General features: G+C 38.5%; 1 protein-coding gene across 1 annotated transcript in view; it reads right to left on the bottom strand.

Moving 5' to 3' along the window:
- The window catches only part of CAMK1D (calcium/calmodulin dependent protein kinase ID), a 251,852-nt gene that overhangs the window by 123,998 nt on the left and 101,186 nt on the right, over positions 1-26,668 (bottom strand). Inside the window, exon 2 of the mRNA XM_089524687.1 lies at positions 10,889-11,020. Coding sequence (XP_089380813.1) covers positions 10,889-11,020 — 132 coding nt within the window. The remainder of the gene's footprint in view (positions 1-10,888; positions 11,021-26,668) is intronic.

Here is a 26,668-nt window from a genome sequence, read left to right as displayed (position 1 = left end):
ATTACTAATCCAGATAAGAATCCTTTTCATAAATATTTACAATACTATGGAAGATATATTGATGACATTTTTGTCATATTTTCTGACAGATCTAGAGTTGAGAACTTTTTCACCTGGATGAATTCTATAAGCCAACATATCAAATTTTCATGCCAGTCAAACACCCAGCATATTTCTTTTCTAGATGTAGAAGTTTATATTTATAATCATAAGATTGGAGTTCGTAATTTTCACAAGCCTACGGACCGTAATTCCATGCTACATTTTTCTAGCTGTCACCCTTATCATCTGAAAAAAAACTTACCATATTCACAATTCCTAAGATTAAAAAGAAATTCTTCCATTAACACTCATTATGAAAGGGCAGCTGATCAGTATCAATTAGAATTACAGGATAGAGCTTTTCCTCCTCATATAGTCCAACAGGCTAGATACAGAGCTTCCCTCAAAGATCGCTCCACACTATTTCTTCCTTCGAATAGGACAACTGAGAACAGGATTATAGGATCCTTCACTTTCACTCATGCCGCGCACCATATTAAACATATTATACAAAAACATTGGCATATAGTTCAGAACATTCCAGGCTGTACACAGGCACCCATTATAACTTTTCGGAGAACTAGAAATCTCAAGGACTCTTTAGTGCATACGGATTTTTATGAACATGCTCAGGAGCTTTCTCATGTAAGAGGACATCACAGATGTGGTCATTGCAGCTGTTGCAAACAATCTTTAAACATAAAATCCTTTATCCATCCCATATCAAAGGAATGTTATGAATTAAACTCATTCACTAATTGTAACTCCCTGAATGTTATTTATGTGATTTTATGCCCTTGTCGGAAGATATATGTGGGACAAACTTCAAGACCTCTAAGAATTAGAATATCTGAACATAAAAGTACCATTCGAAATAAAAGTTTAGATACTTCACTTGTCACACATTGGTCACAATTACATCACTCTCCAGAATCCTTAAAATTCTTTGTTATTGAACAAGTCAAGTTTGGTAGTTTTTATAGTGGCAACAAACACACTAAACTCCTACAAAGAGAATCATTTTGGATTCATAAGTTGTCATCAAACATACCCAAGGGTTTAAATGATCGGTTGGATTTAAGTTCTTTTTTATGAAATTATATACATTGGTTAATATTGTACAAATCAGAGACAGATATGGATATGGGAAGGAGGCCAGGCAGATTATATAGAGCTATATTATGCTCATAATGTATTTAGGATGAGTCGGAGTTGTTAGTTACCTTTCAATTATTATAAGTGTTAATATGCATTCAGCTATGGTTTGGGCTTACTTTATGGGACATGTAGGATAGTATGTCTCTAGAGGATATACCTTTAAGAGAATTCAATGCATCACTTTATCACCTGCAGCCTATTGCTGAGGCAAAGTATATTATGAGTTACTATTCCTGTGAACTTGTACCAGCATCCTTTTTTATCAGTCAAGCCAAGCTGTTTAATATTGTGGGTAAGACATAATGATTCAATTTCGTTTGTTAATTATATTATATTTGGTATTATGTTGCTGATAGTAATTAATATATCTTTGATTGTCAACTTTGTGTATTTAGAAGTATGGAACACACAATGTACTATATTATTCCGGTTATGAAATTAATATGCTGATGAAGACCTTGGTGAGTCGAAACGGCCACACAGGACTCCGGAGGTAGCCGTCCCATCTGAATTCCACTTATAAGGACCCTGCTACCAGCCAATATTATTAGTTCCAACTTCATGTTGATTTGTTCCAAGCATCATCCATCATCATTGCTTTTTTGATTTTGGACTCTAATATTATGTTACAGCAGTAGAACCTCCTTCACTGCTAAAATCAGCAACATTGTGGACTTGGACTGTTACCACTTCACTCTTTAGATATATATTGGCTATTATTGATGTGTCTTGTAATTATGTATCTGGATATATATATCTTGTGAATAGACATAGTCTAGTTATTATACATATCTCTTGTTGTTCCCTTTTTGTTCAGTTCAGCAAGGGAAAGGACCAATTTACAGATACAGTATAATCCCTGCTTTAAGTGATTTTAGACTTCAATAGCTAACAAAATGCTTCTTCTCATAATTTTTCTCCCATGTATTTGTGAGACTTGGGATTGCTCTGACCAAAAATCCACAACAACTTCATGTAAAACAGAAAGTTTATTGTAAAAGATAAGGTAGAAGCACCCGGGACCACATCATTGCAGAATCTGAGGCACACAAAGGGGAATCCTTAATTTAAACCGACCAGTGACCCCCACCCTTTTTTTCCTTTCCCTCTCAGATGGTTTCTCCAATTCACCCCCCCCCCCTCAGCGGAGGTTGGAGCCCTACATCAAAGCAACCCAATGCGGGCATCATTTGGTCTCCGGACATCCTCTGTCTTGGGAAAGCTATTGATGCCTTAATTGATGACTTGTATCTGTGGAACCTCTCTCAGTCGTAAATCTTTTTCAGGGTGTGAAGGATTCTTTGTCCTGTTAGCCTATGTTTTGCTTACGTGACACATTCGATTACAAATCATGGCCACAGATGGGCATTTCCCATAATGCTTTTTCAATTGAGTCCTACAGATACATACCTTTATTTAAAACATATATATATGGCTAACACACTCTAAGATTTATATTTATATATGAGAATATATATGTGTGTGTGTGTATATGTGTGTGTGTGTGTGTATTCACTACTAAATATGATCAGCAGCTTTAAACCATCTGCCTTCAAACATTCCAACACATCACACAACAAGGTGAAGGTTGTATGTACCTATCATCAATGTGTATGTAACTAATTACTAACTTAGATGACTTAATCTAAACTCTTTACATCATCATGACAGAACCCCGAATGAATAAATGAATGAAGGGGTTCTGACAGTATTAAGCTTTGTAAGAGACAGCCTGTTACAAACGAAGATGTCCCATGTGGCAACCAGCGTCAGTTGTGTTGATTTACAGCAAAGTGACTCTGAACTTTGTTTTTTTAAAAACAAGGATTCCCTGTTTTACCAGCAAAACCTTACCACCACAACTCCATTGAGCAGAAAAGCTCTTGATCCTGCTATCACCCATAGGTTGAAGGAACTAGACAGAATTGCTTTCCCTGTTGTGGCATCCCTCTTACAGAATTTCTTGTCAAGAGAAGTTTGGCTGATTACTCCCCATGTTGAGTTTGGAATGCAGACCAAGAAAGCCTAATAAGCTTGAAGGCCTAGGCTCCAGAAAAGATGGAAGTCTATTTGACAAGGTTCTTATGTGCTTTTGTGACAACATTTTTTTCAGAGAGGGTTTGCCATTGCCTTCTTCTGAGACTGAGAAAGTATGGCTTGTTCAAAGTCATCCAGGGCTGAGTGGGTTTTGAATCCTGGTCTGTCAGAGTCCTCTTTCAATACTCAAGCCACCATGCCGACTCTCAAATAACTGGCTCTATTCAACAAAGCTCAAAAGCACTCTTTAGTCTGTTTTTAAATTTTCATTACTATTTAGAAACCTCTAAACTACAGCATGAAAAATCTTATGTGTTTACTGTGTGAGTTCAAGTCATTGCTGACCTATGGTGAACCTAAAACGAATCTATCATGGGATTTTCTTGGCAAAATTTATTCAGAGGAGGCTTGTTATTACTTTCCTCTAAGGCTGAGAGAGTGTGATTTGTCCAAGGTCACCCAGTGAGCTTCCATGGCTGAATAAGTATTCAAATCCTACTCTAGCAGAGCCCTAGTCCAGCACATAAACCACTGCATCATGCAGGGACATATTGTTTACCAAAACCCTGTGTATACCAGCATGGCAAAAAAGCCTTCGCTGGCAGATTGCGGCTTCCGGGGGGAATAAATATCAGCTGATATGATGAGTCAAATGTATCTTAAATGCTGCTATTAGTAGAGAGATGCAAACATGTTGAGCATCAGAAGAATGCCTGCTGAACATAGTCAATGATGAAGTGAAACTACTAAGGAGAGAGAAGCAGCTTAATTCTAAATATCATTGTTTTTCAGTTTTGGTGAATTCATTGATTAGGATTCATACCTTGTTCTGCTGAATTTATTACACTGCCTGCTGACAAAGTTAGATTGGTTTGCTGACATTCTTTGGATGACCTCAATATTACAGCCATGTATATTGGCTTTGCCAATATGACTCACCTCTTAAAAGACAACTTTCTAACATAATCAGTCTCATTTACATTGACTTGCTGTATGAGAAGGTAACAGTCAGGGTTTCAGAATGATGTCCCTGGGCAGTAGATTCCAGGACAGCCTACTGTTCAGAAAAACTTTGGCCTGGCCTGAGCAGAAAGGGCTCTGGTTTTCCTTCCCCACAAAGGTCACAAGGACTAACCACCCCCTTTAACTGATGATTCCAGATTTCTGCAGGAAACCTGGTTATAGTGGGAGCCTTGTGGGCAGATTTATTGTACAGAGACCTTGTGAGTGATTCATTCTATTGACAGATTAAACCAAGTTCTGTCTTTTCCCTTTTTGTGGTCTGGATTTCTTTTCCCAATTACACAGTCTGGTTAACTCTTAAGTTGATTTGTGGCAATGCTTAAGATATGACTGGTCTACTGTTTTTGTGGTTTTTGCCAGTGTCATTTTTTAACTTCACATTTCTTTTTTTCTTCCCCAAATTCTTTTTAACATCGGTTTTGACAAGGGCTCATTTTGATTTTGATTTTGACAATGATATTCATCCACATCCCACTTTCCCCCAGACCTGAGATTCGAAGTGGCTTATAGCATTTAAAACTAGGAAGCAGAATTTTAAGTAAATAAATACCTAACCTACATCTATCTACTACTTGCCTCCTACACACTGCCTCCCAGCATCTGACAGGTCAAACACCATTCTGGGAGGGGAAAAAAACATGGAGGATAGATGTTTAAAAGGCAAAACAGAGAGCACAGGGGTGGCTGGCAACTTCCATGTCAGTGGGGAAGTAAATGTGGTCCAGGTTTTAATACAAACATTATAGCAATGCTATTCAAAGTGGTGGTCCATGGAGCAGTGCAAGTCCCTGAGTCATTGCCAGATATTCCCAGGTAGGTTTCCAGAAAAAAGAGAAAAACTAACTCTATCCAACATACACCAATATGCTATTGACTCATTACATATTGGGGAGGAAATGCCAATCAGATGCACTGCTTTAAAAGACTTATCCAATATTCTGAACCCTTTCCTACAAAAAGTTAAGCACCTTGGATAATTCCTGTAAAAACTCAGACTGGATTCATCACCCTGTGACCTGGAAGCCACCACTAGCCACCCCAAAGGATGAACTTAGTACCTACAACTGCCACTTTTTTCCTGTGCCAGAACAGTGCCCCACACCTGTCATCTGCAACAGAAGGTCTCCATTCTTAGACTTGTGGCTTTTGCTGGCTACGCAATTCCCTCACAGTGCCAAAAGTCACTCAAGTGGAGGTTTGACAGCCTTAATGTCACCTTGACAATATCTTTAAATAACTGTTTCGGAAGCAGTTGTTTCTGCAGTGTCATGCTAGATCACTATCGTAACCACAGCTCTGAGCCACTGTTGTCTCTATTATAAAGGATATTTTCCCCCCAAAGTTAACTTAGGGCTTACTTAGACCTTCGGAGATTTAATAAATCATGACATTTAAAAGCAAAAAGTATGCATTCTTGCACACCACAGCTCTCCTTCACAAAATGCCACTTTAAAAAATACAAAGAAAAAAATATTATTGCAAAGAGCACCACAATTACTAAATACTTTGGATAGTCTCTACATCTTTTGTTATAGAAATCTTAAATAATCATCTGTATGCTTATAAGTGATACAATTATAACATAATTTATAACAGAAATATTTTGTCTATACAGTAGGTGACCAGGACAGCCAGTGTAATGGTGTGGTTTGACCATACTGTATATTATGTAGAAGTCTGGAAATTTTAGTTAAAAAACTGATCCAAAAAACCTGAGTCGACTTATCCACAGGTCAATGTAAGTACTGTATTTTAACTCTTCTAAAAAAAGGAACAAGTGCCTAGTAAAAGGCATGAGTATAATCTGTCCTGGAAGCACTGGCTTTCTCTCTACCTCTCATCCATCCAGCTTTTAGGGCAAACACAAACAGTTATGCCTGCTGGAATTTTTAAGTTCTTTTGCATTGTTTCCCTTTGCTTCATCGTTTAGATCCTTTGTTACATGTCCCTAAGTTTGACCTTCACCTTATCTATGAGTCATATCAATATCCAAAATTTTGCCCCCCCCCCCGAAACTTGCCCTCAATTTATACATGAGGTCGACTTATAGTCGAATATATATGGTACTCTGGAAACCAGAGTTCAAATCCTCACTCAGCCATGGAAAGCTACTGGGTGTTCTTTGGCAAGTCACACTCTCTCAGCCTCAGAGGAAGGCAATGCCAAACCTGCTCTGAATAAACTGTCAAGAAAATCCCGTTACAGGTTCACTTAAGGATCAGCATAAGTCAGAAATGACTTGAAGGCACACAGCAACAATAGCTCACCAAAACAACTTGTGACCTGCCAAGATGAACAACACCCACCACAAGTGTATTCAGGCCTGACAGGTCCTCACTTTCCATTCTTGAACCCCCAAGTACATGTTAAAGGCAGGAGCTTTCTTGATTGCTTGTTGTGACATCACAAAGACTGGTGGGCCATATTTGATTTAGTGGGTTTCCAATTGTGAAGTCTTTTGTCCCACTCTGCACATGCTGAGTATCCCAATTCATCATCTTTTCTTCAGTTTAGCCTTACACCAGAGGTGCAAATTGTGCAGCTCATGGGCCACACAGAACACCCAACAATGTTTGTGTAGTCCCCGGCCTTTCAGTGATTATAAATATTTGGGGGCCAGAGATAAAAAGTGGATAATGGCAAGCCTCTTTGAATAAATCGTGCCAAGAAAACCCTAAGCTGGAGTTGACTTGAAGGCACAAAACAACAACAAGAGACCTCTGGATATACCCACATTTTCCCTCCATAAAGTGCACTCCAATTTTTCTTAAGCTGTAATTGGAAGACTATTTTAAGATGTTTCTCATAAGGTATTATTTAACTGTTTTGTATTTACAATCCTTTAAAAAAAAACAGAATCATGATGGGAATTAAAGCCAACTCACAAATTACATTATAGATGTACGTTTTCAGTAACATATATTAAGAAGAGGCAAAACCACTATTTGTTGTGAATTAAGCTATTTATGGCTGTCTGAAAATATAGTATTTGCAGCACTGCCAATAACTTCTCAGCTCTCCAATATTAAGTATCAGGTACATCTCTATTGTCTGAAACATGGTTTATTTATTACATATTGGAATGAAGAAACCTGAAACTACTTTCTATTACTTAATGTGAAAATGCTCCATATAATTTCAAATGGTTCACTTCTCTTTACTGTAAAAACCTGTAAAACTGCATCATTTCTACTGGAACAAGATTCAGAAATATCATACAAGGTGAAGGATTTCTTCAGTCTTTTAAGCATTTGAATGACAATAATAAAAATATAATTTAAATAACAATGAAAAACATGCAAATAAAAACAAACACCTTTGTGTGAAACTGGAAATCGTTCCTGATGGTATAATGACATCGACTACACTGAATATTTTGAACTGTGCTTTGTGAGACAAAAGTAACCCTAATTTCTTCCCAGCACTGTCTCCCTCTTTTTTTCAGGCCAAACTAAGGAGATTGGAAAATTTTCACTTTGGCTTTTCGTTAACTCTGATTTATAATTTCATTTGGGCAAACAAACCTTCACTATGGGGATTATCACACGGAGACACTTACATGGGTGAAATGTTGCAGAACTTTTGCAGAAGCCTGAAGTGGGATCATGCGTCACGCTTCTAAAACGTCATTCAGGCTTCCTGCTTTTCTTCTGTCGATGAAGCATTCATGGAAAAGCCATTTTTTAAATAACAGTATATCCTGTTATTAAAAAAAATGGCCTCTTCTGGCTTCTCTGTGAACGCTTCATCAATGAAAGGAAAGCGAGAAGGCTCAATTACATTTTAGAAGCAGGATGGACGATCCCACCTTCCCTACGTGCAATAAGGGCCTAAGCTGATCTTAATGGTGGTTCCATTAAAACAAGCCAACTTCACCGTATACGCTCTGAAGCTAACATATTTAAGCTAATCACAATTAGAGATAACAAAAGTGTTGGTCTGGATGACACTGCTAAAAATGATTAAGAAAAAGTTGCAGTGAAAGTTTCCAGTCATTCTATCCATTGTGGAGAACGAAAGGAAGAGAATCTACAACTCAAAGAGGGCATTAGGGTCATCCACATCTCACTAAAGTCTCTTTAGCACTGCATTCAAACCCAAACAGTAGTGTGCTTCACACATCATATTCACACTACAACACAGCTGAATTTGTTGGATAAGAAACATGTGACAAGGTCAGAAGATTCCCCCCTTTCCTTCCCACAGCTTTGGAGAAGACTCTTGGTTCGAGAGAGTTTACTATGATGTTTGAACTGGGAAAACTATGCTTTAAGAGCTCATGAAAAATCTAGACTGCTAACTACAGCTTGGTCCCAACATATTCTTTCTGTCGTACCACAGACATAACAAAAATTACAAAAATGGTTATATGATAAATGTAAATCTTGGTGCCAACATGCACATTTTTAAATATCTAATGGCCCCATCCTAAGGTCAGTGTATCTTGGAAAGGAGATACAGAAAGAAATGACCAGCTATAATATTCACTTGTATACAGTAACAAGTTTTATGTACTCCATAGACTTTCCCTCCTTAGAGAATATGATTATGGGAGAAAACCGCCATACAGTCTGACTATACCATGACGGTGTTAATACTCACCTGTCATAGATTTACTATTCATTAAATGTTTTATCAACCAAGGTCGCATCACAAATGATAGGGAGCAGTTGCACACTGTTGCACATACCATTAACCCATCGATGTAGTCTAGTGAAGACACTGTCTTAGATAGAGATGAAACCAAGATAGGCTGCTTCAAAAAAATTTTCCCCATCTCCATTGTAGGGCACAGTGTCTCATATTTTCCATTTAAGTAACTGACCTACTTGAATTACAATAACACAGATTCTGATCTGAAACTAGAGACTTAAGGCTCAGTGAAATGTATGTTATGAACACCAGCCAACATTCTACACTGAATGGGGTCACATACTTGTACAGTGTGAAAAGAGAGTTGTCAGTCATTACGGGTCAGACTATAAACTAATCACTTGCAACAGTGAATAGTATCTGTATTTAATGTGTTTTGCCCAGACAGGGACTAACATTTTTATTTAGAAGCAAGGTATTTAGTGCAGTCCCTAGCCAACTAGCATAGCTCAACATGCATCTTACTGCAGGCAATGAGCAATTTGATGAAAGTAGAATAGTACCTAAATACCTATGCATCTATATTTAGCAGCACATGTTGAGAAGTGTTTTGGATATGGAGACCAGTTTGGCACCTACATGTCAAAGCCTTAGCTGTAGGAAGAATTTTTGGAAGGAGAGACAGGGGAAATAATAATGAGCTGCTGCAGTTAGTGACAGCCAGCATGTTGTAGTGGTTTGGGTGTTAGTATAAAACTCTAGAGAACAGGGTTTGAATCCCTGCTCAGACATGGAAACCCATTGGGTGACCTTAGGCAAGTCACACTCTCTCAGTCTCAGAGAAAAACAAAGGCAACCTCCCCTTGAACAAATCTTGCCAAGAAAACCCCATGACAGGTTCACCTTATTTCTGTCTCAGATTCTGGTGTCAGATTCGACTCCAACTCAGACAAAACTGTTGCCTCCATATAGGAATATAAATTTTATCCACAAAATACACTTTAAACTAGCCGCAACAGGCCTCTGTCATTCCACAAGCTGATCTCATGATAACATAAAAAGGAGGAATTCTGTTGCCCTACTTTAAGCAAATCCAGAAATGGCAACAAAGTAAGCTTGCTTACTTTCATCACAACAACAGATGTGGCCATGAAAGAGGCTCTGATCTGTGTGTCGTCATATTCATTACCTATTTTCTGCCATCTGCAAAACATATGCAGTTGTGATTTCATTTAAACATCAAGGAACTGAATGACTTTATAACTCAGGCAAGGATGTTTGGCAATGATTGTACTAATACAGCAGCCCTCATCATCCCCAATTAGGACATCAGGAGACCTGTCAGTCAAAACTAGAAGAAAATCCATCAAGGCCATCAAGATACACTCTGCCCCCCTACTTCTATTAGCCCTACTTATGCGAGACCCATTACATTTGAAGCAGAGATGAAAGATTGTGAATAGTCCAAGCCAAATCCAACAGTGAACAGTGCATACGAATGGAGTAATTTTTATCTTCCCTAAACATGGGCAAACAGCCCCTATCCCAGTCCAGAAGGCCACAGCGGTCTGTTCTGCCAAATATGTCTGGCCATTGATATTAATGTAACTTTTTTTTTTACAAAATACATCATTCAACTAAAAGCAGGTTAAAAGGTGAGCAAAAAAACCAAAATAAAGAAAAAAATTGAAAGAGCTGATTTATAATGATAGTTTTTATATGCATAAATTGCTACTTCCTACAGCACAACAGAACAAAATATATAATTTGCTTTTAGGCACTTTTAGAATATACAAAAATGGCAATTCTATTACCATCATCACCCAGTTTGATTCACAAATTGACACGTCAAAATGTGTTTTTAAGCACCCCCTAATCAGTTTATTCTGAGCCAACTTCAAAATCAAAACAAGACCTCATTGCACTCCCACAACAAAGTGTGATCTCCCACACCCTCATGCTTCTCTTAACAGGGTTCGGAGGATGGCCCCAATTGTTCAGGGCAAGACAGTAAAATAATATATTTCATACTTACTTTCTGAGAACTGCAATTTCATTCTCTATGCTGCTTTCCTTCCCTTTCAATGCTTTCTTTGGTATGCACTTGACTGCAAATAGTTTCCCAGTAGCTCTGTGCTCAGCCAAAACAACTTCAGAAAATGCACCTCTGAAAAAAAAAAATAAAGAAAATGGAAATATGCGTTATTTCCTCTTGGAAGCTACAATTTTCTGGCAGAAGTAAAGAATATTTATCATCATCAATACTGAACACAACTTAATCACAAGATTATGGATCCTGCTTGAATTGGTACAACACTGATCTGTGGTATAAAGGAGATCAGAGCATTTTGCCTACAACATTGACCTGCTCTATTCATTCTCAGTTCAAAGCCAGAGGTACCAACTGCATTATCTTGTATTTTCTTTAAGAAAAATATCCATATGGGGAGCATTCAAAAAGAAGTAACGCAAATAAAAATCAAGGCCTTAACACAAAAAATAAACATGTCTTAAATTTGTTTATACTGTGTTCAAACTGAATTTGATATGAAATAGGCAGAACTATAGAACACAGACCCATGTCTTTGGATTTGGATTCCCATCTAATACTAATAGAGTTCCGAAGTGAGGAGGAGGAAAAAAGGATGCATAAGACCTCTACTGCTAACTTCTCCTGGCAAATCCTTTTCCCAGATGCTTTTTCACCTAGGTGGACTAGAGAAAAAATCCCAACTAGGAAAAAATGGCCTACAGAATAGTCGCAGGATGACAAGTTGCCCTGGGCAATGCATGCACAACTCTGACTGGCCCCTTCCTATCCTAGGCTGATGGCTACTCCTTTGCACAGAACTATCTTAAGCTATGGACACTCTCACACTATGGGGCCAACTCATACCACATTTGCCAAGATGTTCCCCACCAGTGTTGTATATGATTTAGTTAGGGCTGCCACAGTGAAAACTAGTGAGGGTTCCTGACCTTTAATGGCTGTGTGGAAGAGAGAATTTCAACTGGTGTTGCATGTCCCCCTTCTAACAATGATTAAAGGTACAGGAATTCTCTCCAGTTTTCAATTTGGCATCTCTAGCTATGTAAGTCCATAAAAAATGGCCACTTTCCAAATCTCTCCTTACCCAACTAATGCCATGTATCTATGCCACACATGTGTAGCACAAACTTAGGCTGAAAGTAATGAACACGTTTTTCTTCTGCTTTACAAACGCTACCTATCTAGGTCATCTGGAGGAAACTCTTGTCCCATTCGGCCATGACTCTTGTCACAGTGTGAGACACTCAAATACACATTTTTTAATTGGCGCCTGAAAAACCCGACTGAAATAACTGCCATATTTATTTTAGTTCTTTGTGTGAAATTACACTTCAAGTGGTTTTTTTAACTTGAAAATTGGCCTCAGTTTTTGTCAGGAACTTTTGACAGACCTTTCCTAAGCCTATTTTTGTCTGTGGCAACATCCATTAGGGGATTTTCCTTTCATTACTAAGCTGTGCCCTTCTCAATTCACACAGTTCTAGTGACACAACAGAAGTTTGTGATCTTGCAATTGTTTCCTTAGAAGTATTTAACTTCAATGAATCATCAAGCAAGTGAAATCGCTGAATCAAAGTGGAGAGCAACAACAGGGAGTGGTGATTACATTAAAACAGCTCTTCCATTTACATGGGCACAAACTGTAATTTATTTTGTTTGCATGTCATATTATTTTGTCATGGCTGTCAAAGCTAATTATATAAATTATGATCATATTTCAAAAATGATACCAATATAGTAGCCAGCATCATTTTTTACTTTTCTGATAGCTAGGATATTCTAAAGTACAATGTAGCACAAGGTTAAACAGGGTGGCTCAGAAGAAAGTCCCAGTGAATTAATTGGCACTGACTGCAAAGCAAGGGAGTTTAGGATTGTAGGCTATATGAACAAAATTACTTGGAAGAAAACCTAAGAAAACGTGAGCTGAAAAAGTGAATGTTTTGATTGTATGGACACAGGATCAGGCTGCGTGTGTCTCTGATGAAATTTTGTCCCAAGAAGGTCCATTGAAGTTTCCAAAATTGTACAAGTTAAGAATGAAATTATAGAATATCTTAGGCGGGTTACAGACCGCCGAAAAGTGGCGGCCTGCACATGCCCCTTTCCCAGCCGGATTGGGGCCTCAGTGGCCAGAGCAGCAGCTGCTGAGGCCCCGATCCGCTGCTTCCCAGGCCGTGGGGAAGCGGCCAAAGGCCCCTTCCCCGCAGCCTGGAAAGGGGTGTCCTTGGGGCTTCAAGCCCCAAGGACACCCCGCGGCAGCAGGGAGGAGGAGAAAGGGGCCGCTTGGCCCCTTTCTCCTCTGTGTTGCTGGGCGCAGACATCTGAACGCTGTGCCCAGTGACGCAAACGGCAAAAGGAGCTCCGTTTCAGAGCTCCTTTTGCAGCCGGGAAAAGGACGCACTATGCGCCCTGGCGCGGGGTGACGATGTCACATCCGCGCCGCCCCATATAGAGGCGGCGCGGTTGTGACGTTGTAATGGTGGCGGCCGTGTGGAACGGCCGCCGCCATTTTGTGTGCACTCCGCACATACTAGGGTTGGGGGCGTCCAGAAAGGATGCCCCTTTCTAACCCTAGCACGCGGGGGGTGCGCACTTTTAAGCCCATTTGTAACAGGCCTTAGGGAACAATCATGAAAAATAAAAGGGTATAAGGAACACAGTTATCTTCACAAATGATCACTGGATCACTGCAGCAAAGAAAACTAACCATATTGATAGCCAAGCAATTTATTAATCCAATAATTTCTGATTTGAAATAATTTTTACATAAATCTATTTAAGCATTGTCTTGACTTCTTGAAAAATGTCCTAAGTGTTATTGACAATAGTATTTCCTATATCTTTTTTAACTATTTAAAAAGCAGGGGAATTTGTGAGTTCTAAAAAGCATTATCAATAAAGTATTGGGAAGAAAGTTCACCTGATTTGCTTCTACATGCCAGACTTCTCCTAAAGACATAGCTATTTTATTAGGTCTGTGCTTTTAACTGCAGCTAACTGTACAGAAGCTAATTAGATGTGTTTTAATTATCAAATGTCTACTTCTAAAAATGTTGGTGGCTGTGGCTGCTGTTAAAGGGAAGGTCCAATGACGAAGCTTGCAGCCTTACTTTTGTTAGGTAATTTTATACAAGTAGACCTGGGATAGCCAATTACAATTCCAAATTCCATCCTTGAGCATTTTTCCTGCCTTTTCCTATCCCTTTCCAATAAATTTGTCTACAGTTTCACACAGTGCATATGCACAGTTACTTCTTCACCCAACTTCCCAGCATTCTAAATCACCATATTCTTGCAAAATTCCAGATATTATCATACTGCTTTATATTTTCTTGGTTCGGAGTGGTAATATGTTCCAGCAGATGCTTTTCTGAAGGGTTAGTTTCTTTGTTGAGTGAAAACTCTTGAAAACCTGTGGCACTATTCCAGTATTCTTATTTTTTATTGTTTATAAAACATAGATGTTGAACATGAGAGGGCTGGCAAGCACAGATATAGATGGTAATAGGATATAAGAGAGAATCTGTTCATCCCAGCAGCATATATCCCTTTTAGCTTCTTGCCAGCCAGCTGCAAATACTCAAGACTCCCTACTTTTCCCCCAGCTACATTCCAACTGCCCCCCTTCTCTTACCACCCAAGCTGGTGGGATGTGTCCAACAGCTAGTAGCCACCAAACTTCTGAAGTAATGAAGAAATATCTTGTGCTTACAGAAGAGCCTTCAGGTAGTTATCCCATTACTTGGCATGCCCAATAGTATTTCCATTACCTCATATTCCATCTATGAGTTACGATCATCAACTGAGAGTGTTTGGATTTCTCATATTCTTGATTGGCCAAGCTAAAGAGCGCTGATTATTTTTTGGGAAGAGAAGTCAGTGTTCTATGTACAGTCATCCCTCTTTATCCACGGATTTTTTAACCACGGATTCAAGCATCCACAGCTTGAGAATATTCCAAAAAAGTATAAATTCCAATTAGCAAACATTGATTTTCCAATGTGAAGTCAAAGGCTTTCATGGCCAGCATCCATAGTTTTTTTGTGGGTTTTTTGGGCTATGTGGCCATGTTCTAGAAGAGTTTCTTCCTGACGTTTCGCCAGCATCTGTGGCAATGCCAGCCACAGATGCTGGCGAAACGTCAGGAAGAAACTCTTCTAGAACATGGCCACATAGCCCAAAAAACCCACAAAAAACGATTGCATTTCCATTTTATATAAGGGACACCATTTTACTATGCCATTATATTTAATGGGACTTGAGTATCCACGGATTTTGTTATCCTCAGGGGAGACCTGGAACCAAACCTCAGCAGATAATAAGGGCACAGTGTATTGTAGTTTGTGGACTATGGCGACAATTCTAAGATTGATCTGCACTTGCCTAGGAAAATTCTACAGGTTTTTTGTTCCCTCCCTTCGGATGATGTCCCTGTCTATATGGCGGGGTGGATGGATGGGTGAGTAAAGGAGACAAATGCTCTGATAGGCAAAGCTTGGTTGACATATCCACATGGCTGAACTGCTCAAACTAGTAATCAGCCCCAGTCATGACACAGTTTGGAAATGAGTAGCTTAAATAAATAGAAGCTGTTGGGAGTATTTGCTTAAAGCTATGCCTATTGACATAGTTATAGGATTCATTTGTATAAGACAGATGTCTAGTCTTCTTTATTGATTCCAGATTTGAATCAAATGTGACAATTTCACTTTAAAATTAAATCTATAGATTTGGGTATATATTCATCCTAAGTCTTTTAAGTGACCCAGGAGTTAGAATATATCAGTCTCATAACTGCCTAGCCTTAGTAAAAAGGCAAGACACTTAAACAGAATAGGGCAATGGAGTGCTGGGAGTTGGTGTCACTCTGAGGGGACAGCAGGGGGGGCAGACTGTCTCAGCCCCTGGAGGTCCATTTAGATATAGCTTTAAATATCCTATCATCCATTTGAGATGAGTTCTGTAGATACATCATAGTCTTCATGTTGTGAATGCCAGCTCTAATACTCTTAAGAGACATTAATTCTTCAGTGTCATTGACTTTCCCCCCACACTCCCTAATAATTAAGAATAGTAACAAAAGCACTTTGTCAACTGTCTACTCTATGTGTCCATGCGACACTTTTAAAAGGTTGTGGTTTGATACCTTTGAAATGGAGGGAAGGCCAGGAAGTGGTGGAAAACAACAGAATGAATAAAAAGTGATATTTGACATCTGACCTTGCTTGTTGCAGAAGGGGCATGGATGCTGAGTATTTTTCCACTGTGTGTTTTTAAACTACATTTTGATTTTTTTATTGTTTTTCTCCATTTTATGTTTTATTGTTTTATCGTAAGCTGTTCTGAGTCCCATTCGTGGCAGAAAGGTCGAATAAATGAAACTATTGGGAAAGCGGCATAATCCCCAGCTGTGCTGATTTGACAGGGACTGTCCTATTAAAAATCCTCTGTCATCCCATTTTTTCCAGCTGCTTTTCAAATGTCCCAGTTTCTATTTCCCTTTCCCCTTTCCCCCTTTGTCTTCAGCTTACTGAAGAAGAAGCCACAGAATCTTGCCCTTCTAGTAGGCTCAGGCAAAAGCAAACTGCTTCAGTCTCTTCTAGCTTGTACATTTCTCTAAACATAATGCTTGCCATCTTTGAACACTGAATTACAACTCTGGAAACCATGGTTTGAATCCCTGCTTGGCCATGTAAACCCACTGGGACTTTGGGCAAATCACACAATCTCAGCTTCAGAGGAAGGCAAAGGCAAAGACCCCTCCAAACAAATCTGGCCAAGAAAACAGGTTCGCTTTAGGGTAGCCATAAGTCGGAAACAACTTCAAAGCACATACAGTAACAGCTACAAAAACCAGTAGACTCAGAGTTACAAATAGTATACAAATCTGTATCTTTCAAGTTTTGAATACCAGGCTACATGTTTTAATCCAAAATTAAAGATATTGAAAATCTTTGAAGAGAGAAGAAGCCTGAGTAACTTGTAACCTTCAGATGACATGAACTGGATACAGACTTATATTTTTTTATATTATGTAAGCTAACCTTTTTTAAAATTTTAAGTATATTCTTCCTAAACATTTTAGAGCTAAAAATTCAAAGAGGCACATAAAACTGATTTATTGTCCATGCTTGAGAGATGATGTCCCAGTGCGTATTATTATGCAGAATATTTTAATATTAATGTCTCTCACATTCATAGAAATCCCAGTGACCCACTGCCAGAAAGAGTGCAACTGCTGGAAGAGAGCCCAGACACTGTTTTCTTTTCTTTTCTTTAAAATCAAGCTGTCATAATTCAGCAAGTGATTGTGACTGCCTTTAAGAGAGTATCTTCTTCTTAGACAAGAGCAAGAAAATGGACAGCAACTGGAATTAAGAATGCAGTTCTGTGAATTATTGCTACAACAGAACATAACTGTTCAGTTTTCAAATCATATTTACCATTCAAAATAATCTAGGTGATGAAGAAAAGCAGTTTGACATCACTTGTAGCATTTGCTCCCATGTGACTCCCTTCTTTATTCAAGCTCACATGAGGCCTGTTTGAAATTCCACTGCTATTTCCCATTGCTTTTAGGATCAGATAGACCACACTGCTTTATGGGTGGTGATGTTCTCATTACATACAACTTTCTCCCCAGGAAAGAGTTTTTATTGAAATTATGTTTTATTATTGGAAGGCGCAACTTGGAATAATTCTAGATGTGACAAAAGTAGCCACGTTTGCTTATTTTTGCATCAATTCCACTCACATATAAGATGAGGTAGTGAGGCCAAACAGGGAGGAAGTCTAATTATTACAACAAAGTGTGCTGTTACAACTTTTTGGAAACAAGAGTTTCACATACACCTCATAACTTTGGGCCTTTCTTCCCTAAGTCAGTAAACTGTCATCATCAGAGTGCCTGAAGTAACAATGTAGAGAGGAAGAAATAGCTTCATCTTTTCTGCCCTTGCACCCACTTTTGTTTTGCTTACTACAGTTGTTGCAAACTGAATTCAAAGAGCAAAAGTCTACTCAATTCTGCAAGAGAAAGAAGAGGAGAGGATAGAGTCTTGATCTTCCCAATAGGCTCAGGCAAAAGCAAACTGCTGTAGCTTGTCTATTCTTCCTCATTAATAACTTTTGCCATCTTTACCACACTCTGATATTGTTTGGCCACATATGTCCCAGTTTTCATCTGCTAAATCCCGGCAGGTATGAAGCCAGGATAAAAATAATGTTTCTCCCCTCTCCTATCCAGTTTTGTTCTTACATAGAAAGAAAAGCAGGAAATTTTAATAAATAAAAATAAATTATTATTTTAAAAACATAGTTGCAGATAGAAAGATTATGAACAGCTCTTTTGGACTATCGCCATGGCCTTTTCTAAAGAGGACATGCTGACCAGCTAGTCATGTTCTGGGGGGGGGTTGGCGTTTTGTTTCAAATATGAATCCTGCAGTGATACAAGCTTTTCTAATTAAAAATAATATAAGTGTAGAACTCAGGGAAAAGCTACAGAACTCCATGCCTCATTAACTAGTTGAAAGATGCCTGTTTATGTTTTTATTTTTTAAAACACCCTTCTGCTTTACGCAGCCAGTGAATGTTAATTGGCTGGTTCACATTCCATTTAAGACCTATCCAGCTGGGCACAATTATTTGTTTCAAATATTTGTACTCAAAATGTTCACATATTTTTGTTATCTCCCACCTACTCATAATCACAGCTTCTTCTTAAAACAAAAATTACCAAAGTCTTCCACAGCCCCAAATGTAACAGTATTCAGAAAGACTGCATCAGCAGAGAACCTTAGTACCTTTATCTTTTAATAAAAGGGTCTCTTGCCACATATGGTGCCTCTGCACTGCAGAAATAATTCCCAGTTTGACACCACCTGAACTGCCCCAGCTCCATGCTATGGAATTCTGGGAATTGTCATTTTTATTGTGGCACCAGAGCTCTGTGTGAGAGAAGGCTAAATGTCTCTCAGAACTACAGTTTCCAGAATTCTTTTGCATTGAGCCAAGGCAGTTAAAGCGATCTCAAACTGGATTGTTTTTGCAGTATGTTTTGGACCATAGAAAACAGGTGCTGTGTCTCTTCCACAGCATTTTCTTGTCCCAATCAATGTTTGGGGGCGGTATTTGGGAGGATGAAAGATGAGATATAAACATTTTAAGATGCACATTATCAATGTCTTTCTGTTTTCCAAGAGGTGAGAATCAGGTGACACCATACAACCAGCACCTGAATTTTGACAGTCAGGTCCCAATTTGTGATACTGCTGATCTGGCAGACTACAGGTGATCTGCAGAAGAGGATCATTGCAAATTATTTCTCTACCTTACAACCATGTCACGAAACTAGCAGTCGTCCAAACACCTCTAAGATGACTGCACTGGAATCACCTTTGCACATGGATCAGATCTGAGTCTAGTGTTGTGAGCAGTCAACACTGAGATCGTGCTTGACTACTTGGAATGAAGTGATCAGCCAGTGAAAATCCCAAGTGTAACTTTTTCCCCACACTGACCCTTCTTCCTCATCTGTTTTACCAATCTAGATTATGGTGGTATTGTTATTGCTATTCTTATTGTTGTTTCATTTTTTGACTTTACTAGGCTGGAGAATGAATGGAATGGACACAGGCAATGTCTGAACCCATTTTTGCCATCTCAGGATATTATAAAAGTACAGGAAAAAATATCTGGGTGGATACCTGAGAATTTTAGTACACATGTTAAATTAAGAATATTTTTCATTTAATTTGGAGAAGTAGTAACAGAGTTCCCATAGTTCTCATAAAGTAAACAGAAATCAAGCATCATGTCACCTGAGAGCTAATGGCATTGGATACATGTCAAATGAAAGTACTGTAGTAAAAATTGCTACTTCTTCATCCAAAGCTGCTCTATACTAATTTTGGGCTCTTTGGAGAAGCAGTTAAAGATCAGGGCTCTGGTGGCCAGTTAAAAGGCAGTCAGAAATATCCCTCAGATCAAACTCTAATAGCAAGTCCTTAGAAACAGTGACATAGAAAAAGGGATAAGGAAAGATTCCTCCAGCCTTTGTATATTATTCCTTGGGTGACTATCTGCAATAAGACTGGATTCTATCTCTAGGAGGAGGAAATTTTGGCAGTTTAAATCCTGATCTTCTGAGAATGCTGCCAACATTTCTCTTCTCCCCTTTAACCATTCTTTCCTCTTTTTCCTCCCTCTATATTGGGACCACTGACCTAGGCAATAGCATCTTCATTTAGTTTGGGACTGGGCTGACACTCTGTGTATTCTACTAGACTCCTCCATAAACTGGCCACCCAACTTGCCATGGTAGTTACTGAGCCATCTCTGTTCTGGACACCCATTGATTATGCAGACCCTAAGGCAAACCTATCACAGGATTTTACAGTTAAGATTGGCTCAAAGGCAGTTTGCCTTTGCCTTCTTCTGAGGCTGAGAAAGTGTGACTTGCTCAAGGTCACACTGTGGAGTTCCATGGCTGAGAGGCAATTCAAACCCTGGTGTACAGAATCATAGTCTAATGCTCAAACCACTGGTTCGAACACTTTCATACCATGAACATGTACATTTAAAAGTAACTTAGGCCCCAAAGACTTGAATAAAAAGCCATGTTTTGATTTGGTACCAGAAAGAAAACAAAGTTGGTACTAACTGGGCCTCCAAGAGTAGAGTACTCCATGGCTGAGATACAACAATCCAGAAGATCCACTTTTATGTCCTTCTACCTTTATGAGTCAATGAAGCATTTGGCATAGCAATAAAATGAAGCATAGGTTTTGCTACATTTTATTGCTATGGCAAATTCTAGCCATGAATTATTTATGTGCTTGGAGACAGGAGATAGTAAGTTATCCCTTGGCCCCACATCATGTTGCCTACCCTCTGTTGCCCCACGTCCACAAGGCACCAGCCATCACTGCCTCAAACTACTAGGTCCCAGTGCCACACTTTAACCACACTGGCTCTCTTTTGTGATAGACCACTAGGAAAAGGGCTACCATCATCATTAACCAGCAAGTTGAACATCCATAGATTCTCCCTTCACTTCACAACCAGACAGAATGGTACATAAAAAATTTTCGCCTACCTAAGTCAGTGATGAGATGTATTAAGGAAACATTGAGAAAATATTTGCACTGTTACAACCACCTAGAATGTATTTACTTTCTCAATAAATATGTCTCATATTTCTTTTAATAGGCTCTAAATTCATCTCAGAAGAGCAATGGAAGAAATCAGCACAAAAGTATCTCTTTCCAACCTCAAGGGCTTAATAAAACAAAACTGATTCAGTGTGGTTCATATTAGATACATTAAAAGACAAGTGATTTTTCCCCTAGGATGAAAATGAAAGCAACTCAGCACAAGAAGATGAAAGACCAAATGTCTTTGTTTAGATTGTTCTGAATTATGAGGTTAAGTAGAGTTAAAAGAGCTCCTGATATTCCAGCATGATTTTCACTTGCATTAAAAAGCCATGGAAGCATGTACAAAAGCAGACTAGTCCAACACAAAACAATCATGCAGAATGAGTCACAGTGACCCAGTACACACGGGCGGTAAAATGCCACTCCGTTCTAGGCAATGCAGCCCAATGATGTCGCTTCTGCTGAGAGGCATCTGTATGCGGTGCCACAGCTACACAGCTGTGGTGCCTGTCATGTGGATGGCCGCACATACCTGTGATGGCACTAAGGCTGGGCACATCTGGACACCCAACCCTATCGAACCCTGATATCGCTGCAACGTGCCCGTCTGTTCCGGGCCAGTTTTAGGAAAATGTCTTGCCACTACAGCTGGTCTTACAATTACATGCCTTCTCTTTTAAACAATTTAATGCTACTCTCTCTCATTTTGGACTGGGACACTTCTTTAAAAAGAAACTGAAAATAATACTAAAGAAAGAAAAGCTCCTTCAGGTTTATACAGAGTAAATTTCTTTACTATTGTGCAATTGCAGTCTGTTGTTGTTCACCACCACATACACAGAATTAAGGAGCAGGGCATCATTCTAGGGCAAGTGGCAAGACTCCTGCCCAGGTCTAATTCAAGAATACAGTCAGCCCTTCTTATACACGGATTTTTTATACACGGATTCAAGCATACATGGTTTGAAAAAGTTAAAAAAAGGATAAATTTCAAATATCAAACCTCTATTTTCCATTTTTTATAAGGGACACCATTTTGCTATGTCATTATATTTAATGAGACTTGAGCATACACGGATTTTGTTATACATGGGGGATCTTGGAACCAAACCCCAGCCTATAACAAGGGCCCACTGTACTCTGCTTTTAGGACTTTAAGACCAAAATGCTTTTTTAACAGTTTAATCCTAAATAATGTAAAGATACTAAAATATAATCCATGCCGTGTATGAGTTGTTGGTTGTATTGGGGTTGTATGTGTCTGTTGTGACCCAAATGATGTTTTGCTAATCGCACAATGTTTCCAGTTATTTCTTCTGCAATATTCTGAAACATTTGGGTTTCTTCCTGAAAACAAGGTGCTTTTTTAAACTCAAGTATTTTATTATCATGAGAAGAGTAGGTGTGTTCAGACCCTCACTACTTCACTACTGTCATAATGTTTAGATTGACTAGTGTGTGTTTACATAGGGGCTTAATCTTTCCACGCATAGGAGTTCACTACTTTTGCACCGAAGTGTTAGAGATTTTAAAAAATTATCCAGCATGATAGTGCTAAAGTTATAAGCTATAAAGTTGCTCTTCCTGTTTGTTCCTTTGGAACAAGATTCCTCCCTCTTCTCTACACATTCTTCCCTCCTCTCTACACATTCACACATGCACTCAATCCCTATGCGATGTGAGAGATTTAGGTTTGTCTATGGAGCAGCCATGTGTGTGAGAGACAGGGAAACAGAAGGGGATTGTGTGAGGACTGAACTGAAACTATTTGAAAACACTTCTGGAGATTTAGGAGATTTGGACACATGCACATCCAATTTCACAAGCAAGATACCAAAAATGAACAGAAATGTACTGCCTTCTGAATTTTTTTTAACGTCTGGAAAGTGCTTGGATTAGATGTTCCAGGAAACAACAGTAAATGGTCTGATTTAAATTGGATTAGCCCTATATAAATACAGCACTACAGATAAATGTTCATATGTTTATCTGTAACTCTATACAAGTATCTGTATTAGCATGCACACATGTAACTTTTGAGAAATTACTCCAGCATAACATAATGCCCAAGGTACCTGTGCTGTCTCTTGTTTACAAGTTGTTTAAGGACTTTTATTAGTGAGAAAACAATTTAATTTGTATTTGGAAAGAACATGTTTGGATGCTAAGGTGATAGAAGGCTCAGGACTAAATGGGTCCTGGATCAAAATATAATCAAAAAAGGACAAATAATGAGGAAATCTTCCATTTCTGGGCCTCCACAAATAAACAAATGGAGGCAGAATATCTGTCATTCTTCATAGCTGAAGGCATGGTTTGAAAGTGAAGGACTGTAAAAGCTTGCCTAAGTTTTGGAAATGTAAGCCTTCCCCCCCCCCCCCAAAAAAAAAAACAGCACTTTGATGGTAAAATTAATAGCAGCTATAGCATTTTGAGAAATTAGAATTATTAATAGCCTTCTGTCCAGTTGTAAAAAATATATTCACAAAGCTTCTCTTTTGAATTCAAGATAAAAAAAAATTTGTCAAGTGAAGTAGGATAACATTGAAGCAATTTATGATATCTTGAACTCCAAACTCTACAGTGATAACTGTTCAAAACATGACTTGGGGAAATCCTGACCTAAGTATCTCTTCAAATTATCCAGTCGTTAAATAAAAATGAATGCAAGATCTAATGAAAGGAAAATAGACCTGTGCCTAAACCAGAGCTTCAGAAGTGCCAGCCAGAAGTATTAACAGTATTTTGAAGGACCTCCGGTTTAGCCATCCGAGAACCATCCCATCCCAAAACAGCAGCAGCACCATACAAAATCAGGGCTATGACTTTACTCTGAAATATTTTCAGGGCTGGAACAACCAGACGACAACCTGCAGTTTTGTAAAACCTAAGGATTACAGCAATAGATCATCTAGCCACTACTCTAATAGCTTCTACATGGGGCTTCCAGGAGAGGTTTTCTGTAAAATGAATGCCAAGGTACATAAATTCCTGGCATTGTTCAATCTGGTGACCACTGAAAGAAAATGAGAATGTCTTTTCTAAACACCATTATAGTTTTGTTTTAGTATAAGTAATATATACTTTTTTTTCAGAACAAAATACACTGAGTTTAAAGAGCAGTCTTCTCAGACCTATACAAGCAAGTGAAATTAAAACCATTTCATCAGCATATAAAAGAATTGAAACCCTTTTTTGACCCAACGGGGGCAGAAAATATTCTGGGCCAGACAATGCTGGAATTATTAATTCATATGCACAAAGACATCCTTGTTTTATTCCATTATTAGTGGGGATAGGATCAGTTAATAAGTGCAATATACCAACTCTTATTCTAGCAGACATATTGGAGTAGAGTTCCTTGATTAAAAACAGTTAAGCGATTATCTATATTAGAGTTAGACAGACTATACCACAACAAGTGTCTATTAATCAAGTCAAAAGCTGCTGCTAAGTCAACAAAGTCAACAAATAAATGTTTGGTTTGAACCAGCAATTCCTTTTTGGGTTAAAAAAAAATAAAGAATTAGACAATGTATAATAGTACTCTGTAATCATGGTCAGATCACTTCCTTGTGAGGTTTGATTTTTGCAGTTTCAGACCCTCCCTGCAATGGTGAAGGGCTGATTAAGATGGTGTGCTCCCAGAGATTTATGAAATCTGAAAGACTGCTTAGTGCTCTGGGGATTTTCTGGCTGACAAGGCTGGTGATTCTATAAAGCTCTTGGTCTCACTATGGAATAGTGAGATGAAAAGGGCCGTTGTCTGCAATCACTCCTAAGAACTCAGTCCAGTGCTGTGGAGCCTGTAATTCACCTTGGTTTACAGAAGATCTATGGACAATGAAACAAGCTGGATGAAGACTAGAGTGTGACTAGAGTATAAGTGGTGCAGGTCCCATAGTGAATACAACTGAAAAGGCTATGTTGCAAAGTAAAAACAAAAAGTTGGCTATCATAAATGGAATGGAATGTATCCATGTTTCTTGATAAAAGTGACAGAAATTGGGTGAGGGTCATTTATTCTGAATATAAGAACTTCAGCTTTCTTTACTTCTGCAGCTCCTGGCCATGAGTAGCTAGTTCTTCTCTTTTCCTTAGCTTCTCATATTCTTGCCTGTTTTCCTTCCCATCATTTACATGAATCATTAAATGTCTCATGCCTCCTGTTAGACATCCCTGATTTTCTTGACCAGTGACCTGGTTTCTACTAAGCAGAGCCCTGTTTCAGTTCCCTTTTTCTAGGCCATCTGCCTGCCCTTGTCCATTTATAGGATCTCTGCAGTTGAGAGGAAGAGAGTGATCGAATTTATGTCTAAGCTAAAATGACCTTGGGAAGTAATGACATTAATCATACTAAGTAACAGTTTACTCCAAGTGTCTACCAGTATTGTTGTATATCTAGAACTACTATGCAAATAATTAAATTAGACTGTTTTTACATAATCCTTTCAAAAACGGAACTTCTGAAAGAACTGTTGCTTATACCAAAAATGAAATTCCTAAAATGATTCCTCAGGTACACTAACAAAAGTGATGTGAAAATTGGAAGAAGGACTAGCAATAATTTAAGATAGACAAATAACACTATATTTTTAGCAAAAAAAACCCAGACTTGTTTGTTTGTTTGTTTTATCGACTTGGGATGTACTACTGTAAAGTTATAATGATAATAAAAATAATAAAATTTATTTATACCCCGCCTCTCTGTGCAATACAACCGGGGCGGCTTACAAGTTAAAACAGTGCAAATCCATATCCCAATCTCACACACCCCTTATAATAACATTTAAACAATACAGAATTAAAACATACTTTAAAATCAGCATTCAAATCAAGCAGAGTTCAAGGGAGAACAAGTTCTGGTTATAAGTAAATAATTGTAAAAGCAGGATTATAGCTGCATGTTAACATAAAAAATAATGGCTTACATAACTTTAAAGCGGATGATGAAGACACTGAATTTGTTAACTTTTTCTATACCTTGGATCAGTCACAAATCAAAATGTAGATGGTAATCAACAAATCAGTAAAAGATTAAGACTAGGAAGGGCAACTATGAAGGAAGGAGATCCTCAAGTGTAAAGATCTCTCATTGAACACAAAATCAGAATCATCCATGCCATAGTATTTCTGATTTCTATGTATGGCTGTGAATACTGAACACTGAAGGAATTTGACATGAAGAAAATCAACTCACTCAAGGAAGTCCTAGGCATACCATGGACTGCCAAATAGACAAATAAGTAAATCTAGAAGGAAATCAAGCCCAAACACTTAGTAGAAGCCAAAAATGATCAATCTATTTGATTTTGGACACATCCTGACTCATTGGAAAAAAACACTAATGCTCAGTAAAGTGGACTGAAAATTAGTAAAGCAGGAAATGCCACATTACGAATGGGTTGATTCAATTAAAGAAGCCATGGCCCTGAGTTTGGAAGCCCTGAGCAGGGCTCTTGGGGATCTCTCATTCATTGAATAGAGTTTCATTTGTGAATCACCATAAGTTAAAGCAACAGGATGGCAAATAATGACAATAAAAACCAATGAATATTGTACTATACTATAGTACATTTCTGTATTAATGCTTTGCAATGAC

The sequence above is a fragment of the Sceloporus occidentalis genome, unplaced genomic scaffold (assembly GCF_023333645.1).
Source record: "Sceloporus occidentalis isolate IW3139 unplaced genomic scaffold, rSceOcc1.0.p SCAF_5, whole genome shotgun sequence".
In the NCBI taxonomy this organism is placed as follows: Eukaryota; Metazoa; Chordata; class Lepidosauria; order Squamata; family Phrynosomatidae; genus Sceloporus; species Sceloporus occidentalis.
This window is presented reverse-complemented; position numbering and strand designations above follow the sequence as displayed.